General features: G+C 46.0%; 1 protein-coding gene across 2 annotated transcripts in view; it reads left to right on the forward strand.

Moving 5' to 3' along the window:
* The window catches only part of ANKH (ANKH inorganic pyrophosphate transport regulator), a 137,098-nt gene that overhangs the window by 88,037 nt on the left and 35,399 nt on the right, over positions 1-13,662 (forward strand). For both annotated transcript variants that reach the window (XM_083519451.1, XM_083519452.1), the window contains exons 2-4: positions 4,207-4,423; positions 9,368-9,486; positions 13,387-13,470. In XM_083519451.1, the coding sequence (XP_083375577.1) occupies positions 4,207-4,423; positions 9,368-9,486; positions 13,387-13,470 (420 nt within the window). The remainder of the gene's footprint in view (positions 1-4,206; positions 4,424-9,367; positions 9,487-13,386; positions 13,471-13,662) is intronic.

Genomic DNA, 13,662 nt, shown 5'->3' on the forward strand with positions numbered 1-13,662 from the left:
GCCATACTGGCCGGGTCTAAAGATGGTTTTTTAAGAAGCGGTTTAATGACCGCCTCTTTCAGCGGATCTGGGAATGTTCCCTCACAGAGGGAAGCATTCACCACCCCGCAGAGCCCATCGCCCAGCCCTTCCTGGCTAGCTTTTATAAGCCAGGATGGGCAAGGATCAAGGAGACAGGTGGTTGGTTTCACTCGTCCAAGCAGCCTGTCCACATCCTCGGGGGTAACGGATTGAAATTGATTCCATGCAACTTGACCAGACAGGGCTCTAGCACTCTCCCGCCCCAGCCCTGCTCCCACGGTGGTGTCTAGCTCCTTCCGAATATGAGTGATTTTATCTGCAAAAAACTTTGCAAAATCGTTGCAGGAGATCTTGGGGTCTTTACAAGGCCCCGATGGTAAAGGTGGTTCCGTTAAATTACGGACCACCTGAAAGAGTCTCCTGCTACTATTTTCTGCAGATGCAATAGAGGCGGTGAAGAAAGTCTTCTTCGCCGTCGCTATCGCCACTTGGTAGGCTCGATGTTGAGCTCTAACCTGTGTCCGGTCAGATTCGGAGTGAGTTTTCTGCCACCGACGCTCTAGCCGTCTCAGCGATTGTTTCATCGCCCTCAGCTCCGAAGAAAACCACGGGGCTGTCCGGGCTCCATGCAATCGGAGAGGGCGCTTCGGAGCCAGACAGTCGATAGCCCTGGTTAACTCCGCATTCCAGCGGGCCACCAGGGAATCAGCTGAAAGGCCATCAACATGGGATAAAGCATCCCCTACCACTCTCTGGAAACCATTTGGATCCATTAAGTGGCGGGGGCGGACCATCCGAATTGGTCCCACCTCCCTGCAGAGGGGAAGGGTCGCGGAGAAGTCCAGTTGCACCAGGAAGTGATCTGACCATGGCACTTCTTTGGTTTCATTTTTACTTAGTGTCAGATCACCCACGTCGCTAGAGGTGAATACCAGGTCTAAGGCATGTCCATGACTATGAGTTGGGCCCAACTTATTCAGGGACAGCCCCATGGAGGCCATGCTTTCCACGAAGTCCCGAGCGGCCCCTTGTAAGGTCGTGTCGGCGTGGATGTTAAAATCCCCTAGGACAACCAAACTAGGTGTCTCCAGGAGAACATCCGCCACGACCTGAAGCAGCTCGGACAGGGAATCCTTGGTGCAGCGGGGAGGTCGGTACACCAAAAGGAATCCTGTACTGCCCCTATTGCCCAACTTCCAGAACATGCACTCAGAAAACTGGGTCTTCCCAGTAGGACGCCTGGTGCAGACTAATGACTTCCTAAAAATCACTGCAACCCCCCCTCCCCGCCCACATGACCTGGGTTGCTGTGCGTAAGAGAAACCTGGTGGGCAAGCGGCAGCAAGGACGGGCCCATCTGTCTCATTCAACCAGGTCTCTGTCACACAAGCCAGGTCAAATCCTCCATCCACAATCAGGTCGTGGATGGCAGTGGTTTTAAAATGCATATTTTAGATGCTTTATGAAATGCATACATGGAGATAAAATATGTCTTTAAATAAGAATTTAGGTAGGAATTCTTTTGGAGGAAAGAAAAATGCCCACGGATTAATACAGACACTTGGATGGAACACATTTATGAATAAAATGGACCCACACTCAAAATAGATAGATTTGTCTATACCTGGGCCAGTCTGTTTAAATGTGTACCTCTTTGGGGAAGGGGGAAGAGAAAAAAATTGTACCCACCACCTGTAATTTTCTGAACCTGTCATATCTCCCTACCCGCCTTACCTTTTCTGTAAGTACTGTATTTTTCTGTGTGTAACACACCCCCTATTTTGGGGGACTCTACATTTAGAAAATGGGGGGAGATTGCCAAGACATTGTTGACTTGTTGAGCTTTTTTTGGGGGGCGGAATTGCCCAGAGTTGTTGACCTATTTTTTGGGGGGGGGATGGCGAAAATCAGTCACCCGGCGAACCATCGCACACAACCTATCGTCTGCTTGCTCGCCACCATCAGCTGCCAAACGTCCTCCCAATTGCCGCAGCGGCAGCCAGTAGATAGCAGCCCTTGCTGCAGCCACCAATCACCTGCCCAATCGCTGCTAACAATCTCCGGCTTGTAGCTAAAACCATTCGCCCGTCCCACCACGGCACTACCTGTGTATAAGACGCCCCAAAATTTATAACCTTATTTTGGGGTCAAAAAACCCTCGTCTTAGACATGGAAAAATACGGTACTTTTTAGTGCTTCCTAGTAGAAAAGAAACTCTGACTTTCCCCTGCCTTCTTGGAAGTTGCTGCATGCCTTGAGCTTGCAGGCTAACTTTTTTTTGGGAGAATCAGGGCAGCCAGAGGTGAAAGAAGCGCTGTCTCTGCTGGAGTGCTCCTTTGTACAGTCACCGCCAAATTGTGCTTGCTTCTTTCTTCCATTACATCATGGGTTTTCTCCTTTTCTGTACGGTGACACCGCTCCTGTGGCTGTTGGCAAAAACATAGTTATTAGATGGTAATTTTCCTGAGATGCTCTCCGCTGTAGACTTCTTAAATCATTCTTCTATTTAGGCAATTGGAAACTGAAAGGACAATCTCGGATACAGTGTCAGGCTGCCATCCTGTTGGTGATAAAATCCCTTTTCTCTGCGTGTATGCTTTGACACGGAACCAAATTGCCGACAGGATGGGAATACATGTCCCGGTAAAGTGAGCGTACAAAGATACACAGCTTTGTTAGTAAATGTCAAGAGGAATGTTAGGACACAGAGCAGAAAAAGTGCTGTCATGGTGCAACCCTATACATAAAGGTAAAGAGACTCCTGACCATTAGGTCCAGTCATGACCGACTCTTGGGTTGCGCGCTCATCTCGCTCCATAGGCCGAGGGAGCCGGCGTTTGTCCACAGACAGCTTCCGGGTCATGTGGCCAGCATGACTAAACCGCTTCTGGCAAAGCAGAGCAGCACACGGAAACGCCATTTACCTTCCCACCGAAGTGGTACCTATTTATCTACTTGCACTTTGACGTGCTTTCAAACTGCTAGTTTGGCAGGAAACCCTATACATATCTGCTCAGAAATAAGCCCCCTTGAGTTCAATGGGACTTGCAAGCAAGTGAAAATAGGTTTACAGCCTAAATACGTCTTTCTTGGGAAGAAAAACTCATAGTATCCGTTCATTAGTGGCCGAATGATTAAATGATCATTTATTTTATATCCTTGCTTTACGTTTACAAAATAGAATAAAACATTACTCAGGAGACAATGGAGGAATGTGCCTTTGGAGGTGAAGTCAAAGTTTAATGTATTTGAACAATTAAAGCAATTAGTTAAAATGTGGGGGGAGATTAGCACAAGATAGAAATTGATACACAGCACAGATGCAGTGTACCTGCCTTATATTAATCCTCATAGATTTTGTCGAGCAGGAAAATGTTCAAAGCATGGTTAAGAGGGACAAACAAATAAAAGGTTCTGGGCATTTGAGTTTTGCCACGGAGAAAGGTTAACTGCTTGATAGGATAGCATGAATCTGGGAGTTATTTAGTGTGTGCAAATGCTTGGGTCCTAATTTAGCTTGAGTCAGATCTTAGTAGTGCCACATGGGAATGTACATCCCATCAAATATAGTGCAATCTATATATGTCAACAGCTAAAGCACACTCTTTGTGGGGCTTCCCCTGAGGCTAACCCAGAAGCTGTAGCTAGCTGAATATTTGGTGAATCAAATGCTCACCAGAGCAGAATATCACCACCAGTTACGCCCGTACTGAAAGAATTGCACCTGCTGTCTATCAGTTACTTGGATAGGTTCAAGGCGATGGAATTGGTGAATGAAGCCTTATACAGCTTGGGACCAGGATACCTTAAAATATCATCTCATCCCCTACATAGTCAACAAACCATTGTGTTGCACAGGAGAGGGGATCTCACAGATACCATCCTGTCTGGAGATCTGTTTTGAACCATTTTGAAATCAGGCCTTTAGTGTGGTGGCCCCCGTCCTTTGGAACACCCTCCCACTTTTTCTGTCATCTTCTTGGTGCTTGCGGAAGACATCCCTCTTTCAGCAAACCCATTCAACAGAGGTCTTTATCCCAGTTACTGTATTGGATCTGATTTGTTGCGGTCTGTTCGTGATTCTCTAGCAAGATAGAGAATAATTTGGCTATCATGTTCTGTTGTCTGGAGTTGGCTTGGCACATCTTAAACCTCTGTATCTCCTTTGCTTTGCTTTCCCTTCAGGCCTTGAACAGAGGTATCGCAGCTGTTAAGGAAGATGCTGTGGAGATGCTGGCCAGCTATGGGTTGGCCTACTCCCTCATGAAGTTCTTCACGGGCCCAATGAGCGACTTCAAGAACGTGGGGCTGGTTTTTGTCAACAGCAAGAGAGACAGAACCAAAGCAGTGTTGTGTATGGTTGTAGCTGGTGCTGTGGCCGCTGTGTTTCACACCTTAATAGGTAAGCCTTCATTCCATTTGCTGAGGGAACAATACTATTTTTTGCTTATACGACTGGTTAATCCATTTCTCCTCTACATCCTAAAACCTGGTCTGCTTATGTGCATATTTCTTGGAGGAACCGGGGAGACGTTTTGTGGCTAGACTTCTCTGCCTCGACTAGGAGTGGGGAACCCCATGTTTAGGGATTGATTCCTGCCCTCCAGGCCCCTCTCTGTGGGTCTTCCCTAGGTCATACGCTCCCCACCTACACCAGGCCACAGCGCTCACCAAACCTGTTCCACATTCCCCAGGGTAGCCTTGCTACAGGGGAATGTGTCTTGTTGGTGTGTGTGTGCGTTTCTCGAAACCTCTGGTTTTTTTGCGGATCTTCAACGTAGCCTCCTGTGCAATGCTCTTTCCACTTTTATATCTGCCCTGACCACATTTGCACCTGCTCCCACCCACCGCTGGCACGAAGGATTTCCATGGCATCTGGTTGGATGCTGTAAGAACAAGATGGCGGACTTGGATGGGCCACTGACCTGGTGCAGCAGAGCTGTTTTTAAGGGCTTATGATTCATACACTCCAACATTTGAACCCAGGTAAGAGTCCCCACAAGTCCAAGGGTGAATGGCTTTAAGCAGGGAAGACTCGTCTACCTGTGAAGGCTCCCGGCTCAATTTATAACCCTGAGTCTGAAGACCTAGTCTTTTAAAAAAGGCCTTTGCTTAGTTATGTCGTTTTCATTGGTTATAAAAGCTATGCTGTTCTGTCTCTGTGCTGCCGGCGTCTCTTGGAACAGGTTGAATATTGTTAGCCTCTTAATTTGAATGTATATTGGGGCTTCTAAGGGATTATGTTCTGTTTTTGTTACTTCTTGTTAGCTGTCTTCAGAGAAAATAGGTGGGATGGAAATGTTTAAAACAAATAAATTCACTGCAGGCTAGATGAAGTTGTGCACAATGGGTTTCTCTGTCTTTATCCTCTTTTTGGAATGATGCAAGCCACTTAACTTATGATTAAAATGAGTATACTAATACTTTCCCCTTGCTGTAAGCCTTGTCTTAGCATAATGATAGTGTTCTCAAATGTAAGGCCCTGCATGGCACAGTAGAGTGTATTATTGGTGCTAAGTAACTCAGGGAAAAGCGGTAGGTGCTTTTCACATCTCCGAACATCGCACTGTCTTGCATTAATGTACCTTACAGTGCAATCCTATATAAGCCTGCTCAGAAGTACCGTATTTTTCGCTCTATAAGATGCACTGGACGATAAGATGCACCTAGTTTGGGGGGGGAGGAAACAAGAAGAAAAAAATTCTGAACCCCAGAAGCCAGAACAGCAAGAGAGATCTGGCTTCTGGGATAGCCTCTTGCTGTTCTGGCTTCGGGGATAGCCTGTGAAGCCTCCGCAGGGCAGTGGGGTGAAGGCACCCCGCTGCCCTGCGGAGGCTTTGCACAGCCATCCCCAAGCTAAAACAGCAAGAAGGAGCGCTGTGCAGCACTCCATCTCCCTGTTCTGGCAGTGGGGTGCCTTCACCTCGCTGCCCTGCAGAGGCTTTGCACAGCTAACCCCAAGCTAGAACAGCGAGTCGGAGTGCTGCGCAGCGCTTCGTCTCCCTGTTCTGGCTTTGGGCTTAGCCGCGCAGCCTGCATTTGCTCCATAGGATGCACACACATTTCCCCTTACTTTTTAGAAGGGAAAAAGTGCGTCCTATAGAGCGAAAAATACGGCAAATCCTACTGAGTTCAGTAGGACTTACTCCCAGGCACGTGCGTGTTGCATTGCAGCCTTAAAGTTACAAGAGTTACAGTGAGTTTAATGAGGCACTAGCATGCCTCTGGACACAATATATTTCCTCAAATTAGATGAGTTCAAGAACCATTAGCTATTGAAGCCCTGAGGCTGTGAGCAGCCGTAATGTGCTAGCTTTCAATTTTAGAGGTTTTCATCTGTTTGTTTACAGCATGGCTAGAAAATGCAGGTTCTCTCCAGAATCACTTGAGATCTGGCAGTATATTTGGCCAATGTTCAGTTACCTGATAACGTCTTTGAAAGTAAATAATAATAGCCTATTCAAGGAAGACTTTCTTCTGATGATGTAATGGTATTAAATGTAATCCTCCAAGTCTCAGGCTGGGACCTCTTTTTCTTCCAGCTCACAAATGTGTTTTACGAATAAAATAAATCTTAACAAACTTCCAAGAGTTTTGCTTAGATTTGATGATCAGATGTTGAATGGGAATAGTGTGATAATTAAACAATGGTGAAAATACCAGCATAAGAATAGCAACACCCATAATGCTGCAGTAATGTGTGAATTGGACCCACCGCTGAAACAATTTGAGACAATTTTAGATTGAAGGATTTTGACCTGGTGTAACAAAGTAAACCCCGGTGTGTCCCCCTCCTCCAGGTGTGTTGGTTATTCAGACCATGTACTGTAGATTTCTCCACTTGGACTTTACACTGTATTTTCTCAGAAGCATCCAGTCCATATTTTTGTACTCTTCTGATTTTGTCACTCCGTAATTGATCCTTTAGTGAGAGCCTCAACTTCGCACTGTGGTCTGAGATACTAAAAGGAAAAGAGGTTTTCGCGGTCAATCTCACAAACCATTTGTTGTTTGGATACCACACATAAGAACGTTCCTGCTCACAAATAAAGTCTGCTTTCATAAAGCTGCTATTTTCAAATACTTCAGAGGGAGTATTCACAGCTAATTTATATTGCAATGGTCAGGCGTCCATAGATTTTAGTTGGCTGTATTAGCCAACCATTATATTTGATTGCTCGCTCCCAAAAGTCCTTTGGCATATATAGAGAATTTAGAGGAGTTGTCAGCCTCTCCCGTGCAGCGGGGTTTGAAGGATCTTAGAAGCCGGGATAATCGCTTTTGCAACTTTGGAGGTCTTTTTTAAGTGCACAACTTAAGTAAGCTATTCCTTCCCTCCCCTGAGTTCCAGAGGATTTGGGGAAGTCTGAGCGAGCTGTTTCTCATTTTTGCCGGGATGTGCAATTTGTCTTGTTGCTCCCGTAGCACGAAATGAGTAATTTGCTCACTTTTGCGTGCTGTGCTTGCAAATTCTGGCAAAAACAAAACAAAACGAGAGTAAGTTCCTGCTACCTAACTTCCCCAAGTCCTCTAGGCATGCCAGTGGATTCAAGAAGGGACAGCCTCTGTCTCCCTCGTGGCACAAAGTGAAAGAGAGCTGGCCCCAGGGTAATCCATGGAAAACACCAGAGGAGTAGGTCTGTGATGGAACTTGGCAAGCAGTCACCTAGAACAGTGTTTCCCAAACTTTTTTGGGCAACGGCACACCTGTTTACTGAAAAAAATCTCGCGGCACACCACCATTAAAGCCCCGCCCCGTGACGTCAGCGCGCAGCGTCACGCCGGGAGGGACGCACGAAAGTGAAAGTTTTTTTCCCTCCCCCTTGCCGGGGAACCTCCAAGCTTTGGGGGTGGGAGGAGGCAGCAGAGCGAGGGACTGAGGGACGGCAGCAACTGAGGCGGCGGCGGCTGTTGTGGTGGTGGCGGCGATAGCGGGCGGAGGAGGGGGCGGCGGCGGGGCTTGAGGAGCCGTCGCCGGGAGTTGCTGCTGCTGTTGTTGCTGCTGCTGCTGCCCGGACATGCCGGCCTCCTCCTCCTCTGCTGTCTCGCGCTCCTCCCTTTTGCACGCGCTGCCCCGCCGCTCGGCACAACCACCGCGGAGCCGCCCCCGGCTCGACGCGGATCCTCGCCGCCGCTGCCTCTCACCGCCCAACTCGCCCGCCTCCCTCCCACGGCACACCAGCCAATGTCTCACGGCACAGTAGTGTGCCGCGGAACACCGGTTGGGAAACACTGACCTAGAAGACATTCATGGGTGCTTGTAGCAACATAACAACCCCAGGTAATGGTTTCTGACTCACCGACTGAGTCACAATTTATCCTCCTTCATGGTGCTTGTCAGCAGTTGCCACTGTTTCCTAGGAAAAGGTGTGTGTGTGTTTTAAAAATGTGTACAGTATATTATGGTAACTTTCTACATTATAGCGCAGGGCTTATGTGAGCTTTGGTATCCATTAAATACTTCTAAAATTTCCCAGTGCATAGCAACATATTGAAAAATACATTGACCTGCAGACTATTGCTTGTTAGGTAAAGGTCAAGGGACCCCTGACCATTAGGTCCAGTCATGGCCAACTCTGGGGTTGCGGCACTCATCTCGCTCTACAGGCCGAGGGAGCTGGCGTTTATCCGCAGACAGCTTCCGGGTCATGTGGCCAGCATGACTAAGCCGCTTCTGGCGAACCAGAGCAGCGCACGGAAACGCCGTTTACCTTCCCGCCGGAGTGGTACCTATTTATCTACTTGCACTTTGACGTACTTTCGAACTGCTAGGTTGGCAGGAGCAGGGGCCAAGCAACGGGAGCTCACCCCGTCGCGGGGATTAGAACCGCCGATATTCTGAACGGCAATTCCTAGGCTCTGTGGTTTAACCCACAGCGCCACCCGCGTCCCTCTTATCGCTAGGTACATTTTAATCCTAGTTTGGTGATTTTAATTACCCTGGAGCTAGATGGGAGGAATCCTGCTCACAGCTGTCCCTAGATGGGCTCAAACCTGGTTAACAGCCAGACGCATGGACCCATTCTGCCACAGGAGGCTGTCTTACTTCTGAGTAGATATTGTAAGGATTGCGTTGTTAAACCCTGTTGAATTTAGCGGGGGTTACTCTTGGGTAAGTGGGGTTAGGATTTCAGCCTTAGTCTAGAAGAAGCTGATGTGATTTAAAGCAAGTTGGTTTAAGTACACCTGCTAGAATCATTGTTGAATTGGCTTGCGACAGCAGCCCATCAAGATGGTGGTGTTAGGTGTTCCTCCCTGCTCCTCCTTTCTCCCTCTTTATCCCAAAACAGACCTGGGTGCGTTAGGTATGTGATTTTTAAAAAAATGATTATATTTATTTTTGCAGCATACAGTGATTTGGGGTACTACATAATTAACAAGTTGCACCATGTGGATGAATCGGTGGGAAGCAAAACACGCAAGGCCTTCCTGTATCTGGCAGCCTTCCCGTTCATGGATGCCATGGTGAGTCTACAACTTAGTTTACTATCCTCACTCAGAGTGGCGCAATGGATGCCAGCCCTTCCCTTAGCTTGTTCCCTGTTTTGTCCTAGTAGTGGATCAATATAAGCACTTTGCTGACCTCTGATTCATAGGTTTTGCGGGTCCAAGCCGCCTGGTTTGCACATCACATTAAACCATAGTTTAAAACAAATCCTGTATTTTATTATTGGTTATTGTATTTTATTATTGGTTATTATTATAGGTTATTGTATTTTAGTGTTTTGTTGGAAGCCGCCCAGAATGGCTGGGGGGACCCAGCCAGATGGGCGGGGTATAAATAATAAGTTGTTGTTGTTATTGTGGGCGGGGTATAAATAATAAGTTGTTGTTGTTATTGTTGTTGTTGTTGTTATTATTATTATTATTATTATTATTATTATTATGGTTTAATGTAAACGAGCAGCATGCATTCAAAATGTCCCAGGGGCATGTAATGAGGCTGAGGTTACATTTTATCATATGTGGTGGGCTTGTAAAAGGGTAAAAGGATATTGGGAAATGATAATTAATGAATTGAAAAAAAATGTTTTAAAAGTCCCTTTCCCCAAAAAGCAGAGTCCTTTTTGTTGGGGGTAATTCAGAGGGAAATTCCCAGGTGTCAAAAAAGACTATTTACGCATGCCGCTACTGCGGCCCGTGTTTTGTTAGCCCCAAAATGGAAAACGAGCGAGGTCCCAACCAAAGAAAAATGGCAACTGATGGAATACGCTCAGCTTGCAGATTTAACCTATAGAATAAAAGAACAAGAAGAATGTACGTTTAAAGAAGATTGGAAAATGTGTACTGAAAATTGTGTTTATTTAAAAACGCTGGTAGTATTAAGATCAATTCAATGCTGTAAATAAATTTTGATGGATGTAACAATGGATTGCTGAATGGTTTAGTTGATGTAAAATATGCAGGGATGTAATTGATTTAAGGTTGTTTAAATGAATATTTTGAAACATAATTAGAATACACACACACACATCCCTTCTTCTCCTTCCATGGTTCATTTTGCATATCATACATCCCTGCATATTTTGCGTCAACTAAACCATTCAGTAATCCATTGTTACATCCATCAAAACTTATTACACACATCCACACAAACACACCCAAAATGTCCCAGGCGCATTTTGCACCTGGCTATTGGCCATTTGAGAGCAAGTAAAGGTGCCTGGATGCCAACCCTGTAGAATTCTATCTGTTATATTTTATCTGCACAATCGGAATGAACTTCAGGAACCAAGAATTCACACTGAAAAATCTGACTTTCGAGCTGTCTGGCCCCAAAATGGCAACTAGGCATTCCGTTTTGGCGACTTTGACCCTGGTTTAATGAGCCTTTTGGCGCCTAGCTTATAGATCTGAGTTTCTGGCACTGGTTGCACGCTGCTCAAAAGTTCTCCTGGCGCTCCTTACCCACAGACAAAACGAGCTGGAGTCTGGCTTGCTGTGTCATTCAAACCCAGGCTTGTGGTTTGTTTCTCTCCAAGCAAACCATGAACGGTAGTCAAAGTTTGTCCTTGGTTTACCACTCACAATTTGTTTGCAGGAAGCAAGCCATGAGCTCGGGTTTCGATGGCACAACAAGCCAGACTGTGGCTTGTTTAGTCTGTGGCATGGCAGCGGTAGGAGCAGGGAAGGAACTTTTGAGCAGCACAACAAGCACATTTTAAACTATGGTTTAGTGTGATATCTGAACTGCGCCGCTGACTATGCAGTCTCAATTTCATTTCTAAATATTTTAGAAAAATAAATACATTTTCTGTCACTTCTTTGGCAAGTGGTTATTAGGTGTGAGCGGTTAGCAAGATACTTAATGTTTCTTTAAAAAGATACATTCTGTTTTTTTAAAAAAGAGATACAGTAGTTTATTCCTCAGAGAGGAAAAAGCAAATTCAAAACCCCCAAATGCAAATGATTGCTGAAATCTCAGCTACTTCAGATTTGGGATTAAATCAGTTAGTCAAAATACATCTATTTCTCCCTCCCAGCCTTTTCAGCTGACCTGGTTTTGTTGTTTCCAGCTGCTATTTTTATAATCTTTATTGTAACTGTTTCAGATTTCCCTTTTGCGTACGTGCACTTTTTCATCTCAACCCCTCGTTGGCAATCCTTTGTCATCATGTTCCCCCTTTGTGCAACGTCGTATATTTGTGATCTTTTAACAACTGCACCTGTGAGCATGAAGGGCTTTTGCCCACAAAGGAACAGCATCTGGCTGCACATTAGACGTGGAAGTCCGAGCAGGAGAAACTTACGTGTTCCATAGGAGCCAAAACCCTGTGTGATCAGGGTTTTGGCTCCATTGAAGTCTATGCACATAGATTTCACAACTGGCTTTGCCATGGCATGCCTTACTAAGCCAAGCCAAGGTTTAACTTAGCCTGCTGTCCAAAATAGGGTTTGTGGTTAAGCTGTCTCCTCGCTCATAGCAAGCAAGTTGTAACCAAGGTTAGCAAGGAGAGATTTTAACCAGAAGCCCTGGTCTGGATTGCACTCTAAGCCAAATCTTAGAGTCATAGAATCATAGAATTAGTAGGGACCCCATGGCTTATCTGGTCCAACTCTCCAATGCAGCACTATGGGGATCTATCCCATGACATCTTTTATTAGTTTAGCATGGCAGAACAGAGGACTAGGGAGGAGAAAAGCAGAAGGGGGAAAAGTGGATGTGAACTCCTCTGGCAGCTCTTATGCTATCTATCTATCTATCTATCTATCTATCTATCTATCTATCTATCATCTTCTTTCTTTCTTTCTTTCTTTCTTTCTTTCTTTCTTTCTTTCTTTCTTTCTTTCTTTCTTTCATTTTACACCACCCTTTAACCAAAGATCCCAGGGCAGCATGCAACATTAAGAACCTAAGTTACACAGCATAATAGTAAAAACCTAAAGGGACGCAGGTGGCGCTGTGGTCTAAACCACAGAGCCTAGGGCTTGCCAATCAGGAGATTGGCGGTTCGATTCCCCGCGACGGGGTGAGCTCCCGTTGCTCGGTCCCTGCTCCTGCCAACCTAGCAGTTCAAAAGCACATCAAAGTGAAAGTAGATAAATAGGTACCGCTCCAGCGGGAAGGTAAACGGCGTTTCCGTGCACTGCTCTGGTTCGCCAGAAGCGGCTTAGTCATGCTGGCCACATGACCCGGAAGCTGTACGCCGCCTCCCTCAGCCAATAAAGCGAGATGAGAGCCGCAACCCCAGAGTCAGTCACAATTGGACCTAATGGTCAGATGTCCCTTGACCTTTAATAGCAAAAACATAATACACAATACAATAATACACAGCTTGATAATAAAACAGTCATAATAATAACCTCTGCCAAAATTTATCAAGCCGTAATTATTTAATGGCCAGAGGCCTGGGTAAAGAGGAATGTTTTCGCCTGATCCCTAAAGATATGTAATGATGGCGCCAGGCGAGCCTCTCCAGGGACAGCATTTCACAGGAGGGGAGCCACCACAGAAAAGGCCCGTTCTCATGTTGTCACCCTTGGAACCTCTCAGGGAGTTGGGATGTAGAGAAGGGCCTCAGATGACAAGGTTGGTTTGAATGGGGAGAGGCAGTCCTTAAGGTATTGAAGTCCTGTGTAAGACTTTATAGGTCAGTGCCAGCACTTTGAATTGAGCCCAGAAACTTAAGCCATAGTTCAGCTTTTCATGATGTCCAGACCAGGCAAATGTCTGCCTGCCTTGCCCAATGATATTTCCAGTTTCTCTTATTCTCCATACGGTCTGCTTCTTCAGAGAGCCCCTCAACCTTCTGGAGCAGGTTTGGAGGGGGAGCCAGGAGTTGCAGGGGGAAGGAGAAGCAGGAGGAGACCCATTGCCTGAGCTTGTGCTAAACTGGATCTCACCCATTCTTCTGTCCTCTTCAGGCTTGGACCCACGCAGGTATTCTTCTGAAACACAAATACAGTTTTCTGGTTGGGTGTGCCTCCATTTCAGACGTCATTGCTCAGGTAAGGATTGATTCATGTCACGGCTATTTCTACTGTGAAAAGAGCCGTGCCAAATTTGTACAATAACCGTGTTTGGAACAGTCTGGGTTTGCAAGATTATCTATATATATTGATATAGGACCCTTTTGAAATGGAGTGGAAATAGATCTGCTTGCTGACATGGGGACTGAAGAGTTGACACTAAAGACATGT

This window comes from Podarcis liolepis (assembly GCF_965112155.1).
Source record: "Podarcis liolepis genome assembly, chromosome: 8".
NCBI lineage: Eukaryota > Metazoa > Chordata > Lepidosauria > Squamata > Lacertidae > Podarcis > Podarcis liolepis.